The sequence below is a fragment of the Chiloscyllium plagiosum genome, chromosome 17, assembly GCF_004010195.1.
Source record: "Chiloscyllium plagiosum isolate BGI_BamShark_2017 chromosome 17, ASM401019v2, whole genome shotgun sequence".
In the NCBI taxonomy this organism is placed as follows: domain Eukaryota; kingdom Metazoa; phylum Chordata; class Chondrichthyes; order Orectolobiformes; family Hemiscylliidae; genus Chiloscyllium; species Chiloscyllium plagiosum.
Genome location: NC_057726.1, coordinates 60113933 through 60133484, shown reverse-complemented (window position 1 = coordinate 60133484; position 19552 = coordinate 60113933). Strand labels below are relative to the sequence as shown.

At 38.1% G+C, this 19552-nt stretch overlaps 1 protein-coding gene across 1 annotated transcript in view; it reads right to left on the bottom strand.

The window, feature by feature from the left end:
- Positions 1 to 6567: 6567 nt before the first annotated feature.
- LOC122558630 (matrix metalloproteinase-15-like) overlaps positions 6568 to 19552 on the bottom strand; it is an 80658-nt gene continuing 67673 nt past the window's right edge. Inside the window, exons 5-8 of the mRNA XM_043707427.1 lie at positions 11377 to 11538; positions 10033 to 10253; positions 9245 to 9383; positions 6568 to 6599 (exon numbers count right to left, since the gene is read on the bottom strand). Coding sequence (XP_043563362.1) covers positions 6568 to 6599; positions 9245 to 9383; positions 10033 to 10253; positions 11377 to 11538 — 554 coding nt within the window. The remainder of the gene's footprint in view (positions 6600 to 9244; positions 9384 to 10032; positions 10254 to 11376; positions 11539 to 19552) is intronic.

Sequence of the window (19552 nt, the reverse complement as noted above, 5' to 3'; positions counted from 1 at the left end):
TAGGCTCACAAACTCTTAACATTTGCCTGTACCTGTGTTTTTGTTTTTGCCGCTGTTTACCTATTATTTACTATCTATGCTACTTAACTATGTAATCTGCCTGTATTGCTCGCAAGTCAAAGCTTTTCACTGTGCCTCGGTACACGTGACAATAAATTCAATTCAATTCAATTACCCCAGCTAATGAATCAGTGATCCCCCATTCCATGCCCTGATGATAGCAAAGACACAGAATGATGGGAGAGCACAGGGTGTGGCGATGATGACTCAGTATGAGGAGGAACAAGTGCTACATTGAGAATTGGTATGGTTGAAAATTTGGTTTGGTAGGGGTAAACAGTTTCTCTTTGTTATAATATTTCTCAGCCTTTAGTAGCTGAGCTTTAGTAACTTAACTGATTAAACAATTAAATAAACCAGGTTAGACAGAAATGGAAAGGATGGTATTGCACTGTGGCTGCAACATATGGGAATCTGTAGAATGCTGTGCTGTCCCTGATGACCTTATCTGTAGTAAATGTCCATGGCCTGAGCAGCATCAGCTCCAAGCTGTGAGTGCAAACATTTTGAACATCTAGTAGGGAACAGTTATTGGGCCAGTTTGTTCGAGCAGACACTCATAGGCTAGGTTGAACTTAAGAGCAGAGCTGGAAATGTGTTGCTGGAAAAGCGCAGCAGGTCAGGCAGCATCCAGGGAACAGGAGAATCGACGTTTCGGGAATGAAGAAGGGCTTATGCCTGAAACGTCGATTCTCCTGTTCCCTGAATGCTGCCTGACCTGCTGCGCTTTTCCAGCAACACATTTCCAGCTCTGATCTCCAGCATCTGCAGACCTCACTTTCTCCTGAACTTAAGAGTAGACCAATACTAAGAGGTGGAGCTTAGCACTGAGTTAAGTGGCTATGGGTATCTAATAGATCATGATGGACTTAGCCTTTTGACTTTTAGAAATTTGTTGATCTCTACTTTAAACATACTCAATGACTTAGCTCCCATAGCCCTTTGGGATTGCAAATTCCAAAGATTCAAAACTTGCTGAGTATAAAAGAAATTCACATTTTGCTCCCAGTGGTAGCCTTGTTATTTTCAAATTTAGTTCCCTAGTTCTAGATTCTCCAATCATGAATTTTACATCCAACTATACAGTTATCCCTTAAAGTATCTTGTAGGTTTCATTGAAATCACCTCTCATTCTTCAAAATTCTAGAGAATATGGCCTATTTTCCCAATCTCTCTTCAGGGGGCAGTTCCATCATCCTTGGAGTCTGATAAACCTTTGTTGCACTCCCTCTATATCAATAATATCTTGCCTCAGGTAAGGGGACCAAATGCAAACAATACTCCAGGTGCAATCTAACCAAGGTTATACACAATTGAAGCAAAATTTCATGACTCACCTTGTGATAAAGGCTAACATACTATTAGCTTCTTAAATGCTTGCTATACATGCGCCTTACCCTTCAATGATTTATTGACTAGAACAACTGCTCTCCTTTGTATATCTAGACTTTCTAATCTCACATTTCCACATTATATTTCAACTGCCATGTTCCTGCCCACTCACTAAGTCTGTTTAGTCCCTTTGAAGCCACTTTGCATTTTCCTCACATCATTAATATTCCTACCTACTCTTGTGTCATTTGCAAACTTAGAAATATTACATATGATACTCACATCCAAATCAGTGACGTATACTGTGAGCACCTGGGACTCCAATACTGATTCTTGTGTTACACCAATAGTCACTGGCTACCAATGTGTACTTGGTCCATTTATTCCTACTCTCTTGTTTTCTACCTGTTGGACAATAATTATTCCATGCGAGGACATTACTTCCTACTCATGTGTTTCATGTTTCTAACCAAGCTGCTTTGGAGAACTTTATCAAAAACGTTCTAAAATTGCCAAGTATTCTATGCTCATCTATCATCTTTATCAATTCTGTTAGTAACATCAGCAAGAAAACTCCAAAAGATTCAGCAAACATGATTAAACATTCCCAAATCCATGTTAATTATGTCCAATCATATTTTCCAAATGTCCATTTATCTCATCATATATAATTGATTCTAGCATTTTCATTACTTCTGCTGTAAGGCTGAAAGATCCATTGCTCCCCTTTTTCTTTTCCCTCTCTACCTAACCGAGGGCTGATATATGCTGCTTTCCAATCTCCAAGAACCATTCCAATATCTTAGAATTTTGGAGGATGATCACCAACACATTCCCTATCTCCATAGCTACCTACTTCAATACTTGAAAAGTAGAATATTATGTCCCAGGAACTTATCAATCTTGAGTTCCACTTATTTCTCCAACACAACCTTCTTATTACTACTTATTTCCACTAATTCTTCATTCTCTCTACTTTCTTAGATCAATAATTTTGGGAGATTTCTCATAACTTTATGTCTGCCTTCACTGAGGAAGGTAGACATAAAGTTATCATTCGGCTTCTCCGCTATTTCTCTATTCTCCATTATAATTTCTCTTGATTCTGCCTTTAATGGATCACTTGTACGTTAACCAAGTATTTCCTTTTATGGACCTACAGAATGCAGGTTTTTTGCATACTCGTTTGCATTCATATTCAATTCTTCACTTATTTATCAGTTTCTTGGTCTTCTTTTGCTGTAGTTTAACATCCTCCCAATGCTCAGGTTTGTTACTACTTTAAGGCCTTTTAATTTTAAATAATCCTTAACTTTCTTCATTATCCATAGACGACTGACATACTTTTCATACTATGAATGAATGCATAATTGCTGCAAACAAATGTAGTAATTATCTAAGGTCAATGGATTACATATGTATCATTAACTGTTTTTAATATATTGACCCAATCCATTTCAGCTAATTTGCTCTCATACCTTCAGGTTTTATTTTATTCAACGTTAACAACCTGGCTTCAGATTGAGTCTCACTTTCAAATACAATAGAAAATTCCATCATATTATGATTACTCATCCCGAAAATTTTTTTTATACAAGATTATTAATCTTTTGGCTGTATATCACCAGCTCTAAAAGACTATTCTATAGTAAGTTCCTCAAAACACGGTCCCAAAATACTATCCTCAACACTTCCAAAAACTCATCCTCCACAGCATTAGTGTTCATTAGGTTTACCCAACCTATATGCAGGTTAAAGTCAACCATGAATCTTATGTTACCCATGTTACATGCTTTTCTATTCTCCTAATACCATGTCCCACACTACCACTGCTGTTTAGTAGTCTATAAAGAACTCTAACTAAAGTTTGTTGTTGCTGAACTCCACAAAAACAGATTGCACACTTTCTGATGAAGAGTCACTGGACTTGAAATATAACCGTGCTTTCTCCCAACTGATGCTACCAGAAGATTCTTCAGCAATTTCTATCTTTGTTACACATTTGTTCTTCTAATCTGAGATCTTCACATACTAATGAATCGATCCCATCAATTATTATAAGCACAATATCATCTCCTTTTCCTTTCTTCCTGTCCTTCCTAAATGTTGAATGTCTATGAATATTCAGTTCTCAGTTTTGGTCTTCCTGCAGGCATTGACAATGAGATTGCACCTGCTCACTTCTATTTTAACAACCAATCTTGTCACGAATGCAGCACATATTCCTGGCTTCTAATTTCACTTTGCATTTTTTTACTTTTAATTACCAGCTTTACTTCCTTCGAATTTGTACTATTCCTCAGATTTCCAATTGCTTGACAAGATAGGTCAAACCCTCAACTACACCTGCAAATTTCCCTGTAACGATAATGGTCCCAATGCTATTAAGATGTAACCATCTAATTTGTACTGCCAGAACCAGTCCTAATGCCCCAGAAATCCTCTCCTAACCATTTTTTCAGATAGTGTTAAATCAATCAATCCTCCTATTCTTATTCTCATTACCATGTGGCACTGACAGAAATCCTGAGATTACTACTCAAGGAACTGCTTTTTAATTTCCTTTCCAAATGTCTAAAATCCACTTTCAGGACATCATTCCTGTTCCTAAATATGTACCAATGTGGACCATGACCTCTGATGTTCAATGTCTCCCATAAAGATGATCTGTAATTGCTCCCCGAATTCCTTGATCCTGGCACCAGGGAGGTAACATTTTGAAGTCATGTTTATGGCCACAAAAACATCTGTCTGATTCTTCAGATTATTGAATCCTCAATCACTATCATTCTTTCATTCTTATTCTTCCCCTCCTAGACAGCTGAGTTCCTCATAGTGCCTGTAAAGATTGCTTCTTTAAAATCTGTGGACAGCAAGGAGAAAGATATGTTTTTACAGATAGGGCTTTACCAGGATGGCTGCATAATTTCACAGCAAGGAATTTGATACTTGTTGTGAACTCTGCTTTGTATGCATTAGCTCTTGTAATGTACAGACAATAAGAAGCCAAGAGTTGTTTATAAGTGAATTTGTTTGGATCTTGGCAAACTAAGCAGGTTAGAATTGGAAACAAATTAGAGAGATACAGAAACAGAGAGAGAGAAATGAACAGAAAGGTGTGCAGAAAGGTCTCCCCAGTAGAAACCGCCTGTTTCTGTGGTAAAAAAAATCTCAGTTGAAACTTGACAAAACCAGTTGTCTTTGCTACAACAATTGCTGTGGACTGTGACTATTGAGCTGGTAAATCAAGAGACATTTTACAAGTGAACCATTCATTCTGAACACAAATGGCACATTCAAATAGAATGTGTGTGTGTGTGTGAGAGAGAGAGAAAGAGACAGAGAGAATGGGGGGTGTGAGGCAAAGTTATAAGGCAATTAGAGTTGTAGTTACTTGCGTTATAAGCTGATGGTTTATATCTGTTAACTGTAGCTATAGTTTGATTATTTTTTAGTGCAGAAATCTGGTCCTTGTTCTCTCAAACATCAGTTGTCAGGTAAACTGAGTACTATGCATACCCTAAAAAAAACAACTTTAACATTTGGTACGATTCGGGAGTGGCAGGGCTCAATTTACTATCATAGAATCCCTACAGTGTGGAAATAGGCCCTTTGGCCAGTAAGTCCACACCGTCCCTCTGAAGAGTATCCTACCCAGACCCATTCCCTATTATTCAACATTTATCCTGGACTAATGTACCTAACCTGAACACATCCCTGAACACTATGGGCAATTTAGCATGGTCAATTCACCTAACCTGCACATCTCTGGATTGTGGGAGGAAAACGAAGCACCCGGAGGAAACTGATGCAGAAATGGGGAGAATGTGCAAACTGCAGTCACCTGAGAGTGGAATCGAATCTGGGTCCCTGGCACTGTGAGGCAGCAGTGCTAATCACTTAGCCACTGTGCTGACCTCTAAGGAGCCATTACTTCCCCAATATCTGAGGCCTGGACCTCAAACTTCTGAAACTGGTGACACCTTCTGCAGATGCATTCATTTAAGGCAGTTGGTCTATCTGGACCTCTGGCTTACCACACTAAGTATATTCCATTTGGCAAAGCTGACCTGCCTTATCATAGCTTTTACAATTATTGTTTACAATTAGAAGAAGAAGAATAAGTCACCAGTTACTCACCAATCAGGTTCTTCACTTTACCAAAGTAAGAGCTAATTACTGGAGGCTTAAAATATATAAAAATCGCATTGTTTGATTTTTAGATCTGGTCATGTTACTACACACCACATGCCCCACCCCATCTCCTTTTCTGTTAAGCTGGCATTGAGGGCCTGTTATTACATTCGGTAATCTTTGTTATGACCCCATCACCCAGGTAGGGATTCCCAATTCATTATGATTCCAGATGAGACACCCCAAAGTCATTACATTCCCAGTGAGGAAGAGGAACATGTTCACCCTCTTTATTCAACCTCTATGCAGACTAGTAGCAATGAGGGTGGCATCTTTTTCTGTTCTCAGAAAAAAAGTATTCAAGCTTCTAAACCCATTTTACGATAGCCAACTCATTAGCTAGGTCCAGCTGCTCTTAGAGAGCTTATACATTTCTATTTTAAGGCTGGAATGAAACATAATTTCCTTTACTTAAAGACTAATTAAGGGAAGCACAGAATCATTATGATGCAGAAGATAGCCATTTTGCCCACTGAATGTACCAGCTCTTTGAGCATTTGAGTCAGTGCTGATCTCTTACCTTTTTCCTGTTGTTTCAGTTTAATTATCTAATGCCTGCTCGAATTCCTCAATTGAACCTGTCTCCACCACCTTTTAGGTATTGCCTTCCAAACTCTATACCACTTGCTGTATGAAAATGTTTTCTTCTCATCTCACATTTGATTTCTTTCACAACACTAAATTTTAGTAAATTGCTAAATTAAAGATAAAATAAACATTTTCACAGAAATTAATCCTTATAACATTCTCACTCACAAAAGCTCTCACTACTATGGTATGCACTAATTGTCATATGGTGATGCAGTTTAGATAATTAAATGCTGACCTGAAACAGTGGTGAGAGAAGGGGTTTAATTTCAAGGTGAACTAGCACCAGTTCTTAAGAAAGACAAGGAGCTGTTCCATTAGGATGGGACCCACTTAAATTGGACTGTGAATAGTATCTTGACGAATCAAATAAGAAGGCCTATGGATTAGACTTTAAGCTACATAGATGCGGAAGGAGAATTTAGCTGAAAAAGATTTAGAAATCTTAAGAGAATAATTGAGGCAATGGAGTAGTATAGCATGTGGGAGATGATACGACGGGTGGGACAGAGAGGGAACTGAGTAAGTTCTATGTGAGGAATAGGAAAAAAGAATAAAGACTCTGTATCTGAATGTACAAAGCATCCACAACAAGACAGATCACAGGAGTGACACAAATAGACAAACATGGTTTAATCATAATTACAGAGACGTGGTTACAAGGTTACCACAGTTGGGAAATAAATATTCCAGGGTATATAATATTTTGAAAAGACAAACAGAATGATAGAGAAGGATGGGTAGCCCTGGTAGTAAAGGAGACATAAGGACATTAGTAGGGAAGTATCTTGGCTCAGAAATTATGATGTAAAGTTCATAGGTAGACATTAGTAATAGCAAGAATCAGTAAACAGGACTCCTAACAGCAGCTATACCATTGAACAAGATTCAGAATATTGGAGTGGATCACAAAGGCATTGCAATAATTTTGAGGTACATTGGACGAGGCAAGGTATCAACAAGGGAAGGATTCCTTGTGTGAAATTAACCTTGATGCAACCAACCAAGGTAAGGGGAGAGGTTGAATAAAGAGGGTGGACATGTTCCTCTTCCTCATTGGGAATGTAATGACTTTGGGTTTTTTCATCTGGAATCATAATGAATTAGGAATCCCTACCTGGGTGATGGGGTCATAACAAAATTACCGAATGTAATAACAGGCCCTCAATGCCAGCTTAACAGAAAAGGAGATGGGGTGGGGCATGTGGTGTGTAGTAGCATGACCAGATCTAAAAATCAAACAATGCGAAATGTCCAACTGGATAGACTAGCTGGGATTTCTACCCACCTTCCATGCTACTGCTTCCCTTCACCATCCCTGCACTTAATCCTGGGTCGAATACTGTTTGACTTAAGTACTAAAGAAGAAATGGCATTTGGCTAAATTGATGCTTTTAATCTTTGTGCCAGGGAAATCCAGGACCTTTTTGCCCTTCTATTTAAAATGAGGCTAGAAAAGAAAGGGAGATGAATTGACAGTGGGAGGTGGTATTTATGAGAAGGATTCTAGGGATTACCATCCGGAATGACCTCATAGCAGTTCACAATTTTTACAAAGACCACGTAGGCTCAGTAAAATGAGACTGGGTCAAATTATTTCTGACCAAGCTAGTAGTATCCTCAAATTTGTGTCCCATGAATGTCAGAGAGCAAAATGGGAGATGGTGCAGAGGTTATGGGACAATGAAGACTTTTCTAGTGTTGAAGTATTTGAAAATAGAGCTGAGGCAGTGTTCAGCACATCAATAGCTGCAGCACTGTTCATTTGAAGGTAGCTTCCAAATGAAGGAATTGAACAAATAGGGAAAACTCAGAAGTCTACTGAGCAATATAACCATATTCATCTTCACTTTTGGAACATCAACAGCATACTGCCATGCTTCCAAAGTGATTAAGCTATTCTGCCAATTTTTTGTAACAATATCACCCACTTTTACTTTCAGAATTTAAATCTGTCACATCTCAAAGTCAATAAACTTACCCTGTAAAAAAAATCAACCTGTATCAATGAAAATGAGTAATAAATCGACACTGAATTCGATATGAAGTACTGAACATTTGCTACAATGCCACTATCAAGCAATTCACCTTGTCAGATGAATTGTAATAAACTCTTCCTTCCATACCTTGGGAGTAATAAGCACACAAGGGCTAATTTTAATATTTGTTGAAAAGCAGTAATTTGGTGGGCAAAGTATATTCTCCAGCCATCTTTGTTTCTGTCTTGTATCCAGGTTAATTTTAAATCCTGAACCACACTTGGATATAACTGATTGGCTTATGGAGCTAGCTTGTTGAGGAGAACAAATGGCCCCTTTGCATAGTGCCGGGGTCACTGGGAATTAATTGCAGATTAATTGGAATATATTTTACTGGGTCAGAAGCACCATTTCTACACCTCCTTACATTATAAAAATAAGTGTAACAATAACCTTAAGCAGATTTTTGACTGGTCTATTTAAGGACTGCTGAGAGGCAGCTCCATGCAGATTCAAAATGGTACTCCACTTTTGTGTTACTCAAAATTCCAACATCCATTGGTTCCCAAATTAAGTACAACCTTCAGTTTGAAAAACCCCAGTGATCCATATATCTCTAGTGTTGCTACTGCTGAAATAAAACCATCACACCTATACAGCAGATTAATTTTATAGCAATTAATACAACAGTTTATTCATGAATCTCAAGGTTGCTACTTGTGACCATTGGCTTTAGTAACAGTCTTCAACAAATGTAAACTAATACATTTGTAGCAAGTTCATTGACAATATGGAGATGTGATTGGTGAGGAGTTTTGACCTCTTCTTTCCTGATGTTCCATCACCTCTTATCTATGCTGCAGAACTATTGGAAGTCACCTGCTTTTGTAGAATGCAGAGCCTCCAGAATAGCAGCAACTTTATTTATGCTGGTTTGACACTGATGATAGCACAGCTCAAAGTGGTAACCTTCCAATGTAAATAGGGTATTAAACTGTACTTGAAAAGATGGTGATTAAAAAAAAACACGTAATGCGCTGTCCTCATTCTCGTTCCCTACTGCATACAGTCAGTCAGAATTCATAACCAACCTTTAAAAAACACAAACTTTCCATCATGCCGTTCATATGCTGCATCAATATTGGGTGGCAGTCCTCTCCAGAAATGACCGATAGGCATTGGATAATTGTCGAGTACTCGGTTATTTCGAACCCTCCAGAACCAAAGACCCTATTTAAAGATGAGAGCAAAATCAGGCCACACAGATTTTGGATCTGTACAAGTTCAGAATTTCTCACGTAGTATATAATTTATAGATTTTTTTAAAATGTCTGTTATCATCAAAAATAATCCATAGTTGTAAGGGACCAAACAAGCCTAACTGATTAGTATAATTGTTATACAATGGTATAACTGTAGTCCTGTGAATCAGTAAACTTTGGTTTAGTAATATCATCCTTGTGAGCATCTTACAATAATAAGTGATCCAGCATCAAAATTATATTACTAACCCAAAATGTGGGTACACATCTGGATAATTCCTTTATTGTTATTTCCAGTTGTCTAGTAATATATGTTTACATAGAACAAGACAATCAGATAACTTCTTCTGCAGTTACTGCCTCTCCGCACATTGTTAAGAGACACAACTAATTATTTATGATTATTCCTCTTTTCTGCATTACCTACAGGGAATGGCAAGAGTGTCTGTAGACCACAAATTTATCACTGTTAATTCTGCTGCAGGTTACTTGACATTCATTACCACATATTTGATCTTAAGATTTTAAAAATTTACTACACAGACTTACTCTGGTATACTTGACAAATAACTACATTTTTTTAAAAAACTCAATAATAACATGTAGTCTATTTTTACCTTAAATACAAACATTTCTCCCCGCAACATGGCCATAGAATCAAAATTGCCATCGCATATGTTCGGACCATATTGGGTAGGTCCATCGGTAGACCTGGGAATATTTGAATCAGGGTCCCTGGGAGATGGTTTTCTCTCCGTAGGTGTTTTGGGTTTCTTTGGTCTCCGTGGTGTCACAGTTGGCAATGAATTTGTAGGTTTGGGTTTGCTATCTGGTGGACCTAGAAACAAAGCAATGAATTTTAAGAACCTTAAAGCAATCAATAAATTACACACTTGCAGGGGAGAAGTGAAGAAGGAATGAACTGAGGGAGAGATGCAAATAATAAAACTCACCCATACAGTGTGAGGTACAGACTATTAATTATATGAAAGATAATTGACTGATAGGTTAACTCTAGTTTTCTCCCATTTGTTTTCTACTTATGTTGCCAGAGCAGCAGAGTGCTTCCTGGAACTTTCTGCTTTTATATCAAAATTTCAGCATCTCATTTTGATTTATTATTTTTACTAGATCTCTTGTGATTCAATGATTAAATAGATGTAATAGTGTGGCCCTCAGCCACAAAGACCACCAAAGTCCTTGGTTCATCACTGTTCTGTATTGAACTAGATAATCTTTACTGTGACTGAGAGCACTGTAATTGATGTCTTTCCAAGCCAGCAGAGGGAAAAAAACAGAAAATAACCAAGGTTACTGCTTCTGAATACAATCCTAGTGCAAAACTGACATGGCATAAATGTCAGGAGACTGTGTTGGCACTGATGCCCACTATATTTGGAGAACAGTTACTTGGATCAGTCCAAAAAGCTGTCAGTGACCATGGAAGCATACTTCAGTGTGAGCCAAGCTTTTAGAAATGCATAAGGCATCTGTGATTAAACTGAAAGTCATGACGCAATGGAAGCATAGACCAAGCTTAAATTAGAACTGTATTCAAACAAAAATTGGTGAAGAAACTCATCAGGCGTGACATCATTTGTAGAGAGAGAAACAGAATTAACATTTCAAACCTAGCAATCTGTCTTCAGAACTGGAGTTCTGAAGCAATTTCTTGTTTTGTTTGTTTTGGACCTCCAGCATCCACAATTCTTTGTTTTATATGGCACTGCATTCACTCTTGCTGTGCACTGTTATTAGGAATTTGTCCAAAGGCTGAAACACCTCCTGTGTGTCTACCAACAGTCTTCTTTGCCTTCAAAATATTAGAGGGCATTCTTTACCTGCTGTGAAATTTCTTTAATACATAGACAGAGCTGGGAATTACAAATGAATGATCAAAAATGAATCTCATGTCAAAATATAACTTAGAGGATAAAGAAAGTAATATCCCTCAAGCTCACCATAAATTTGCTGTATCCCCCTCAGATCATCTTCTGGAAGCACAAATTTCTCTGTATCCATCCATTGGTAAAAGGGTGCCATAATGGCACTTGGGTTATTCGAATGTTCTAGGCCCAGAGCATGGCCCAACTCATGTACTGCCACAAGGAACAGGTCATTTCCTGTAGACAAAAGCAATAGATTTTAACTAAAACTAGTTAAACAGTAACATACCACAGTATAATAATTTTGAAAACCATAGTAAGATACATTTTTCATTTCATGTCAGAGAACAAATAGGACAGAAGACATGGGGAAATCAAAAAAGAAATGCAAATGTACTGGTTAACATAGCATCAAATATGACATTGGGATCAACATAATTTGTAGTTCAGGGTACAGTTAGAATAATGCACTGATATCATTTGACTCTACTAAATGGGTAACAAAATAAACATCGGATCTATAATTTTAAAAATTGCCAAGAAGCAGCTGGAGAATTGTAGTAATGTTACATACATTCAAGAAATAGTCATTTGTCAAAGATAATTAATTTATCTCCCATCATAAACTTCTCGAAGTAAATCAAGTTGATGTTGCATATATTTCATAATGTTCTCTAACAATCCAATTTACTTTGAAGAATTTTGTAGAATGAGTTTCGTTGTCATGTGTACTCAAGTACAGGAATACAAGTATATGATGAAAAGTGTACAAAGTGGCCATTCTATGGTGGCATCGTAAGATACAAAATCAGAATTTACAAAAGAGAAATGAAAGAAACCACTGCACTGAAAAACGACCGACTCTCCTTTATATACATGTTAATAGATATTTTCTAATCAACCTGTTCAGGAATGTTATGACACATGTCTGAAGCAAGTGGAACTTGAACTCAGGCCTTCTAGTTCAGAGGTAGGGACACTATCACCGTACCACAATAACCTTAAAATATACAAGTCAATAAATTGTTCATCTTCAAGACAGGTCCTCACTGGCAAGGCAAGCATTTATTGACCATCTTTAACTTCCTGCAGCGGAAGGCTGCAGATTTACTTTTAATAAACTTGTTCATATATATTATGACAGCTCTGGAGCAGGTAGCATCTGTATCTAAACACCCTGGCTCAGATGTAGGGACATTACCACAGCATTACTCGAGCCCAACGTACATGCTGATTTTTTCCCCTAATAAACCTGGTCAGAGACGTTAATTCATTATTGAATTGAATTGAATTGATTATACAATCTTTAATATGAATTATTATACAATCTTTAACAAACCCTATATTCCACTCATCTTGAAACAAAAATTCTAACATGAATATTTCTATTTTATCACAATTCATTATAACACAAGGACATCAGCAAATTTCTTGAAAAATCACTTCCTTTTGTTAAGCTGTCCAATGTTTACTTGTGTCACCCCACGTTATTTTTAAAACTGACTTTTTTCTTAATGTCCTTTACATACACAAGGTTCATTCTTAATTTCATTTCTGTAATACTGTGCATCAAGTGGACGTGACCCCAGAGTGAACAATCATCAATGTTGCATTCTGTAGGCACATTTTTTCCCCCAGTTGGCCCCTATACAAGTTCCATTAAAAAATGAATACATAGCCATATCTGGCACTTCTACCAGCACAACTATCTCTGTAACCCAAGGTGATTTCAACTATGCTTTTTACGTTTGTCGATTCCAAAGCACATTTCCTCCCACTAAAAATTTAATGAATCCTGCAGCACTTGACAAACTATCAGGATGATTAGCAAGTGAGGTATCATTAAGAATTATGAATTTAATTCCTTCCAGATCACCAAGGATCTGGAATTTATATTCTGGAAATCTGAATATATAGTGTCATAAACTTAATATTTTTAATATCTTATTTGCCTTGAGCACTTCTTTAACTATCAAATTTCAAAATGGTATTAAATTCTAATACATCAAGGCATGCATCCAGCAGTTTGTGTGCATAATAACCAGTTTATTTACCCAATTAAATTTCTCAGCTAGTCTGTCTCTTCCTTATTTATGGAGTCTTCCTTTTACTTGGATCTAATCTGATTTATCAATATCCTATTAACACTCTTCAGGCAACACTGTTAATTCAGAGTTATTCCCAACTCAGTCTGGTGAATATCTAATCCTATATATTTAAATGTTCCTGAAGCCTAAGTACAGGTACCAGATCTGAATTCTGCCTTAAACCAATTAATAACAATGATTTCAAATTCCTTACTTGATCTGCACAAAAATATGACTCCATCTATCAGAAAGTTTCACCCATAGTGCCAATAAAACATGGCAAGGTCTGCAATAATTGGAGTTAACAAAATTTTAATGGGATGGAATGTACTGAGAAATACTGTATTCTAGAGGCATCCTTGAGGAGAAAGTGAGGTCTGCAGATGCTGGAGATCAGAGATGGAAATGTGTTGCTGGAAAAGCGCAGCAGGTCAGGCAGCATCTAGGGAACAGGAGAATCGACGTTTCGGGCATAAACTGTTTCGGGTCCATTCTTGAAGAAGGGCTAATGCCCGAAACGTCGATTCTCCTGTTCCCTAGATGCTGCCTGACCTGCTGCGCTTTTCCAGCAACACATTTCCATTTCTAGAGGCATCCTCCAGGCAACAAAGATTTATTTAACTTCTAAAGAGCTCAAGTTCTTTTCGAGAACGTGGAAACATTTACTTCCCTTTCTGCTGACTGGCCTACAAATATGTAGTTGAATATGAATTGATCTATGTTCCCAAGTATTTGTTGCTAACAAACCCAGTAATATTTTCAAAATTGCTTTTCCTGTAACAGGTGAATCTACTTTTATATCTTCTTCAAAACCTCAGACCACAAGCCTGGCTTTAGGATTGTATGTTCCATCAGGAAGCACCTGCATTTCCATACATAGCCATCTATATGATAGGGCTGGCTGTTCCCTATTTTGCACTAATGTGTACATCCCAAATCTTCTCCACCTTTGCAATTCTGGTTAATCAGCATCTTTTGCTAGTTTATCTTAGTCATTGAGGTCTATAGCATAGAAGGCCCTTTGACCTTCTATGCAGGTCAAAATCAACCATCTAATTATTCTAAACCCATTTATCAGTACGTGCCCCAAAACATTGTATGCTTTGGCACTGCAAGTGCACATCTAAATACTTAAATGACATGGTGGTGTCTGCATCTACCACCCTTATAGGAGGTGAGTTCCATATTTCTATCATCTTCTGGGTGAAAACATTTTTTCCTTACATCTCCTCTAAACCTTCTGCCCCTTACCTTAAATCTATGCCCCCAGTCAATTATCCCTCAACCTAATCACATCTTCTAATTTGTTCATTGCTACTTAGTATTTTACCTTTACTTTATCTATCACTTGCTGCGTATGCTGTTTTGTAGCTTCACCATTTCCATCCATATCCATCTATACGATAGGACTGGCTGTTCCCTAATTGTACATTCCAAATCTTCTCCAGCTTTACAATTCTGGCTGAGCAGCATCTTTTATTTATTGTGGAGCACAATTCTGCTGCTGCTCACAGCCCACAGTGCCTGAGCGATGCCCAGTCTTGAATTGACCGATGCCCAGTGTTGAATTGCTTGGTCTGTTCAAAGTCTATTCCATTCAGCGCATTGATCATGCCGTACAACATAACGGAGAGTATTCTCAATGTGAAGACAGGAGTTCATTTCCACAAGGATTGTGTGGTGATCATCAATACCAATACTGTCATGGACTGCAGCAGGCAGATTCGTGAGAATGAAGTCAAATATGTTCAAAGATGGTTTTTCCCTCTTTTTGGCTTCCTTTAGGACATTACCAGCACAGTCAGTAGTCCCCCTTGGTGGTGGACAGAGGGCACCCTTTTCACCTTCAGTGTTTCTGCTAAATGCAGTTCAGCATGAAAGAGTACTGAGTCACCAGCAGCAGGATGGAGAGGTACAGATTCAATGTTGAGGATTCCTCAGGCAACTCACTCCTAAATGTACACTATTTTTTCACCACTTTTGCTTGTCTGTCCTGCAGGGGGATGGTGATGGGGCATGGTGTTTTCATGATTCCATGAGTATGACTATTTTAGGCTGTTGCTTGACCAGTCTCTAAGACAGCTCTCCAAATATCATCACTAGCCTTGAAATGTTATTGAGGACTTTGCAGAATCAACAAGACTGTGTTTGCTATTGTCATTGCCAGTGCTTCAGTCATACAAATTCATTCCTTTTTTGCTTGCTACTGGTTAAAACAATAGCTAGGTCATTTCAGACAGCAGTTAGGAGTTGACCACATTACTGTGGGTTGTATGTCATATATAGTCCAGACCAGATAAGTACAGCTGTCTTCTTTTCTAAAGGGCATTAGTGAAGCAGATGAGTTATAAGACAACCGATTGTGGTTCCATGGTCATTTTATTTTAATTCTAAATTTTTATTGAATTCAAGTTCCATAATCTGCCCTGTTGTATTTCAAACCCAGGCCCCAAAACATTACCTAGGTCACTGAATTTCTATTACATGACAATACCTTGAGGCCTTTATCTCCCCTTTACTTTGCCTACTATCTCCTTCTGGGCAGTTTAACTTCTTTCTCCTATGAATAGATTCGTTTCAGTGGTTGTGGTCTCTTTCTGAGGGCATGCTCACTCCCAGACCCATTGTCCGAGCTTACACTGTGTTTTCTGATCTTCAACGTGGTAATATTTCATATTACTAATTTTTTATTCCCAACCCTGATCTCTGGTTGTACATTAAACCAACGTAGAATCATAGACTCATGGAGATGTACAGCATGGAAACAAACCCTTCAGTCCAACTTGTCCATGCTGACCAGGTATGCTAAATTAATATAGTCCCATTTGCCAGCACTTGGCCCATATCCCTCTAAACCCTTCCTATTCACATACCCATCCTGATGCCTTTTAAATGTTATAAATTGTACCAGCCTCCACCACATCCTCATTCCACATATGCACAATCCTTTGCATAAAAAAGTTACCCCTTAGGTTTCTTTTAAAGCTTTCCCCTCTCACCCTAAACCTATGTCATCGAGTTCCAGACTCCCCCACCCCAGGGAGAAGACCATGTCTACTTACTATTTACTTTCTCGTGGCCATCCTTGCTGCACTTAAATAATTGCCACATTCTCCACAGACTAGCTTTCTGGCACGTGTTTAGCTGTAGTACCCATTCATATCAGTTGTTCTTTGAGACAATGCAGCCTCATTTTGATTATCAGGCCTGACTTGTCCATTATCAACAGTTTGATCCGCATTGTTGTGTAATATTTGGCTATGAGGTGTACCTGGTTCCTCCTTGCTTTCTCTGATTCCTTTAGAATCAGCAAGTTTACGATCCATACCAAGCAACCATGAAAAGTATACCCAGTTACTTCCCATGTTGTACAGTTATGTTTCTGTCTTTACCAATATCCTTTCCTGGTCCTTTCCATTCTTTAAGCCTCTTTCTCTAGTGGTAAAACACAGCTCCATGTAGTAAACTGATTTCCAACGGTCATATATTATATTTTAATGTTCACTAAATTCCTTGAGTCCTTGGCTTCAATATAAACTTTTCTGTTGGCATTGAGTGCATTCCCTTCCCAAGCTGGGGGCTGATCACGGATTAATGATGGAATGTTAGGAGTTCTACCAAAAAATAATGGAAATGGATTATGTCCTCAGATTATTTGTTCAGTGATAATACCGTTGCATCACAGTGCCAGGGACCTGGGTTCGATTCCAGCCTTGGGTGACTGTCTGCATGGAGTTTGAACATTTTCCCCGTATCTCTGTGTGTTTCCTCCGGGTGCTCTGGTTTCCTCCCAAAATCCAAAGATGTGCAGATTAGGTGGATTGGCCATGTTAAATTGCCCATAGTGTTCAGGGACGTGTAGGTTAGGTGCATTAGTCAGGGGTAAAGGTAGAATGATAGGGTAGGGGAATGGGTCTGGATGGGTTACTCTTCAGTGAGTCGGAGTGAACTTGTTGGGCCAAATGGCCTGTTTACACACTGTTGGGATTCTCTGATAGTGCTCATGATAACTTATAGTTTAGTTGCTATGCCAAAAGCTCTGAGCTGTTTTGTCCATTAGGGCTAAAAGGAGTTCTGCTGCCATATTTATATCCTTTATGTTTATATTTGTACACATATTTCTAAGTTCATTGTTATCAAATTATCCCCTATTATCAGTGAAACATTTTGTCAGTGGTCCAGGTCTGATCCTTACCCACTTTTCTATTACCTTTTCCACAATTATCTTATCTTTGCTAGTATTATCGTCAACAGAAAAAATCTGGTCGCTAAATCAACAAAGTGTAAAATGATTTCTTTTCTCAATCCAATGTTTTAAATGCATAGCCCCTACATGGTTGAAATCTTTTGGTCGGGGCAGATTTACTATAGTTTGTGACAGTGTTCTTCGGTATTCCTTACAAATCTCAGATTTATTATTCATCCCTTCTATAACCGTATTAAACACCCTATCCCTTTTCCTATATCCTTTACTAAAATTCTTAACCTTTTTTGATGGCAAAATGCCATTGCAGATTTACTTCAATTGACTTTTTGTTCAACAGAAGTATTCATTTTTTTCAATAATACAGAAGATGAGTAGTGCTGAAAAATATACATTTTCTCAAAACTTTTCATCTTTCACTCATCAGGACAATTCACAAGAATGCCAATTCAAGCAGAAAAACAACATTTATACCACAGGAGAGGAGAGTGCTGATTGATGGGCAAGTGGCTTTGGATTGGAAGAGGTATTGTCGTATAGAATGCATCCATAAATGGTGATTGAATTTAACTGCCAGGCTTTAAATTTTAAACCAGACAGGTTGATTCTGATTGGTTAGGGCATTATTGTGGGAAACGAATGAACAAATGGCTATCACATATTTTAATGAGTGGAAAGGCACAGTGTCTGCATATATTCTTTCTGTTTGCAAAGATCTGGGCTCTGTATATTATTATATATAGTTTCCAGTACAGGCACTACATTGCCTTACTGTCAACAGTCCAACAAATTGTTTTAGCAATAGCAGAGGATGGTTTCGATCCATCGACTGCAGGGTTATAGGCCCAGCACGCTCCCACTGCGCCACTCAGACCAATGACATTTTAGCAATAACAGAGGATGGTTTCAATCCATCAACTGCGGAGTTATGGGCCCAGCACGCTCCCGCTGATGAAGGGCTTTTGCCTGAAACGTTGATTTTCCTGCTCCTCGGATGCTGCCTGACCTGCTGTGTTTTTCCAGCACCACTCTAATCTAGACTCTGGTTTCCAGCATCTGCAGTCCTTGTTTTTACCTAGCCCAACAATTGTTGTCTAACTGCCAAATCGCATTTAATGATGGACACTGCGTTGAGAGTTTTGCAAATTTGGGCAGGATGGGTATGGTCATTACCTTGCATGTTGCAAACAGCTGAAGGACTATGTTGTTTGATATGATCTGCCATTCACATAGCCGACATAGCTAGTGTCATACCAGCACAGAAATTCACATGCATTACTAACATGTAGATAGGCAAAGTGTACTTTTGACTTGACAGCAACATCCCGAGTCAAACACCACTTGTGTTGAGACTGCATAATAGCAGTGTGAATTAATTAGCTTCACCTGTTGCTCGAACATTGAAATATCTTATCCTGCCAGGGTAACCGGAGGTCAACTGGGCACTTTTCTAGAACAAGAGTTTAGGTCCTTTCACGCATTTGCGTGATATATAGCGAGAAATTATCTGATCAAGGTAGCCAGAATCACAGAGATGGGTTTTGATGCGCCCTATTTCAGCATCAAGTTGGCAGGGTGGACAAATCACTAAAGCCATATTTACAAGGTTGCCAATCTCAGAGTGAATAGAACTATGGTATCAGAACCTTTAGGGATGAGTGATTATATGGTTGAATATGCTTGAAATCCAGTCTGAATCCAAGGTATTAAGTTGGAACAAAGGAAATTATGAAAGTTTGAGAGACAAATTCATTGTGGTGGATGCAGACAAAACTTCAAAATGTTTGTTAGTAATTGGCAATAGAGAGTCTTTAAAAAATTATTATATACATTATAGCAACTATATTTTCCTTCAAAACAAAATCCCAATCAGTCAACTGCAGTTAACAAAGATAATTCAGGATTGTATAAAATTAAAAGAAAAGTCTTGAAAAGAAATAGTAATGAACCTGTGGATTGG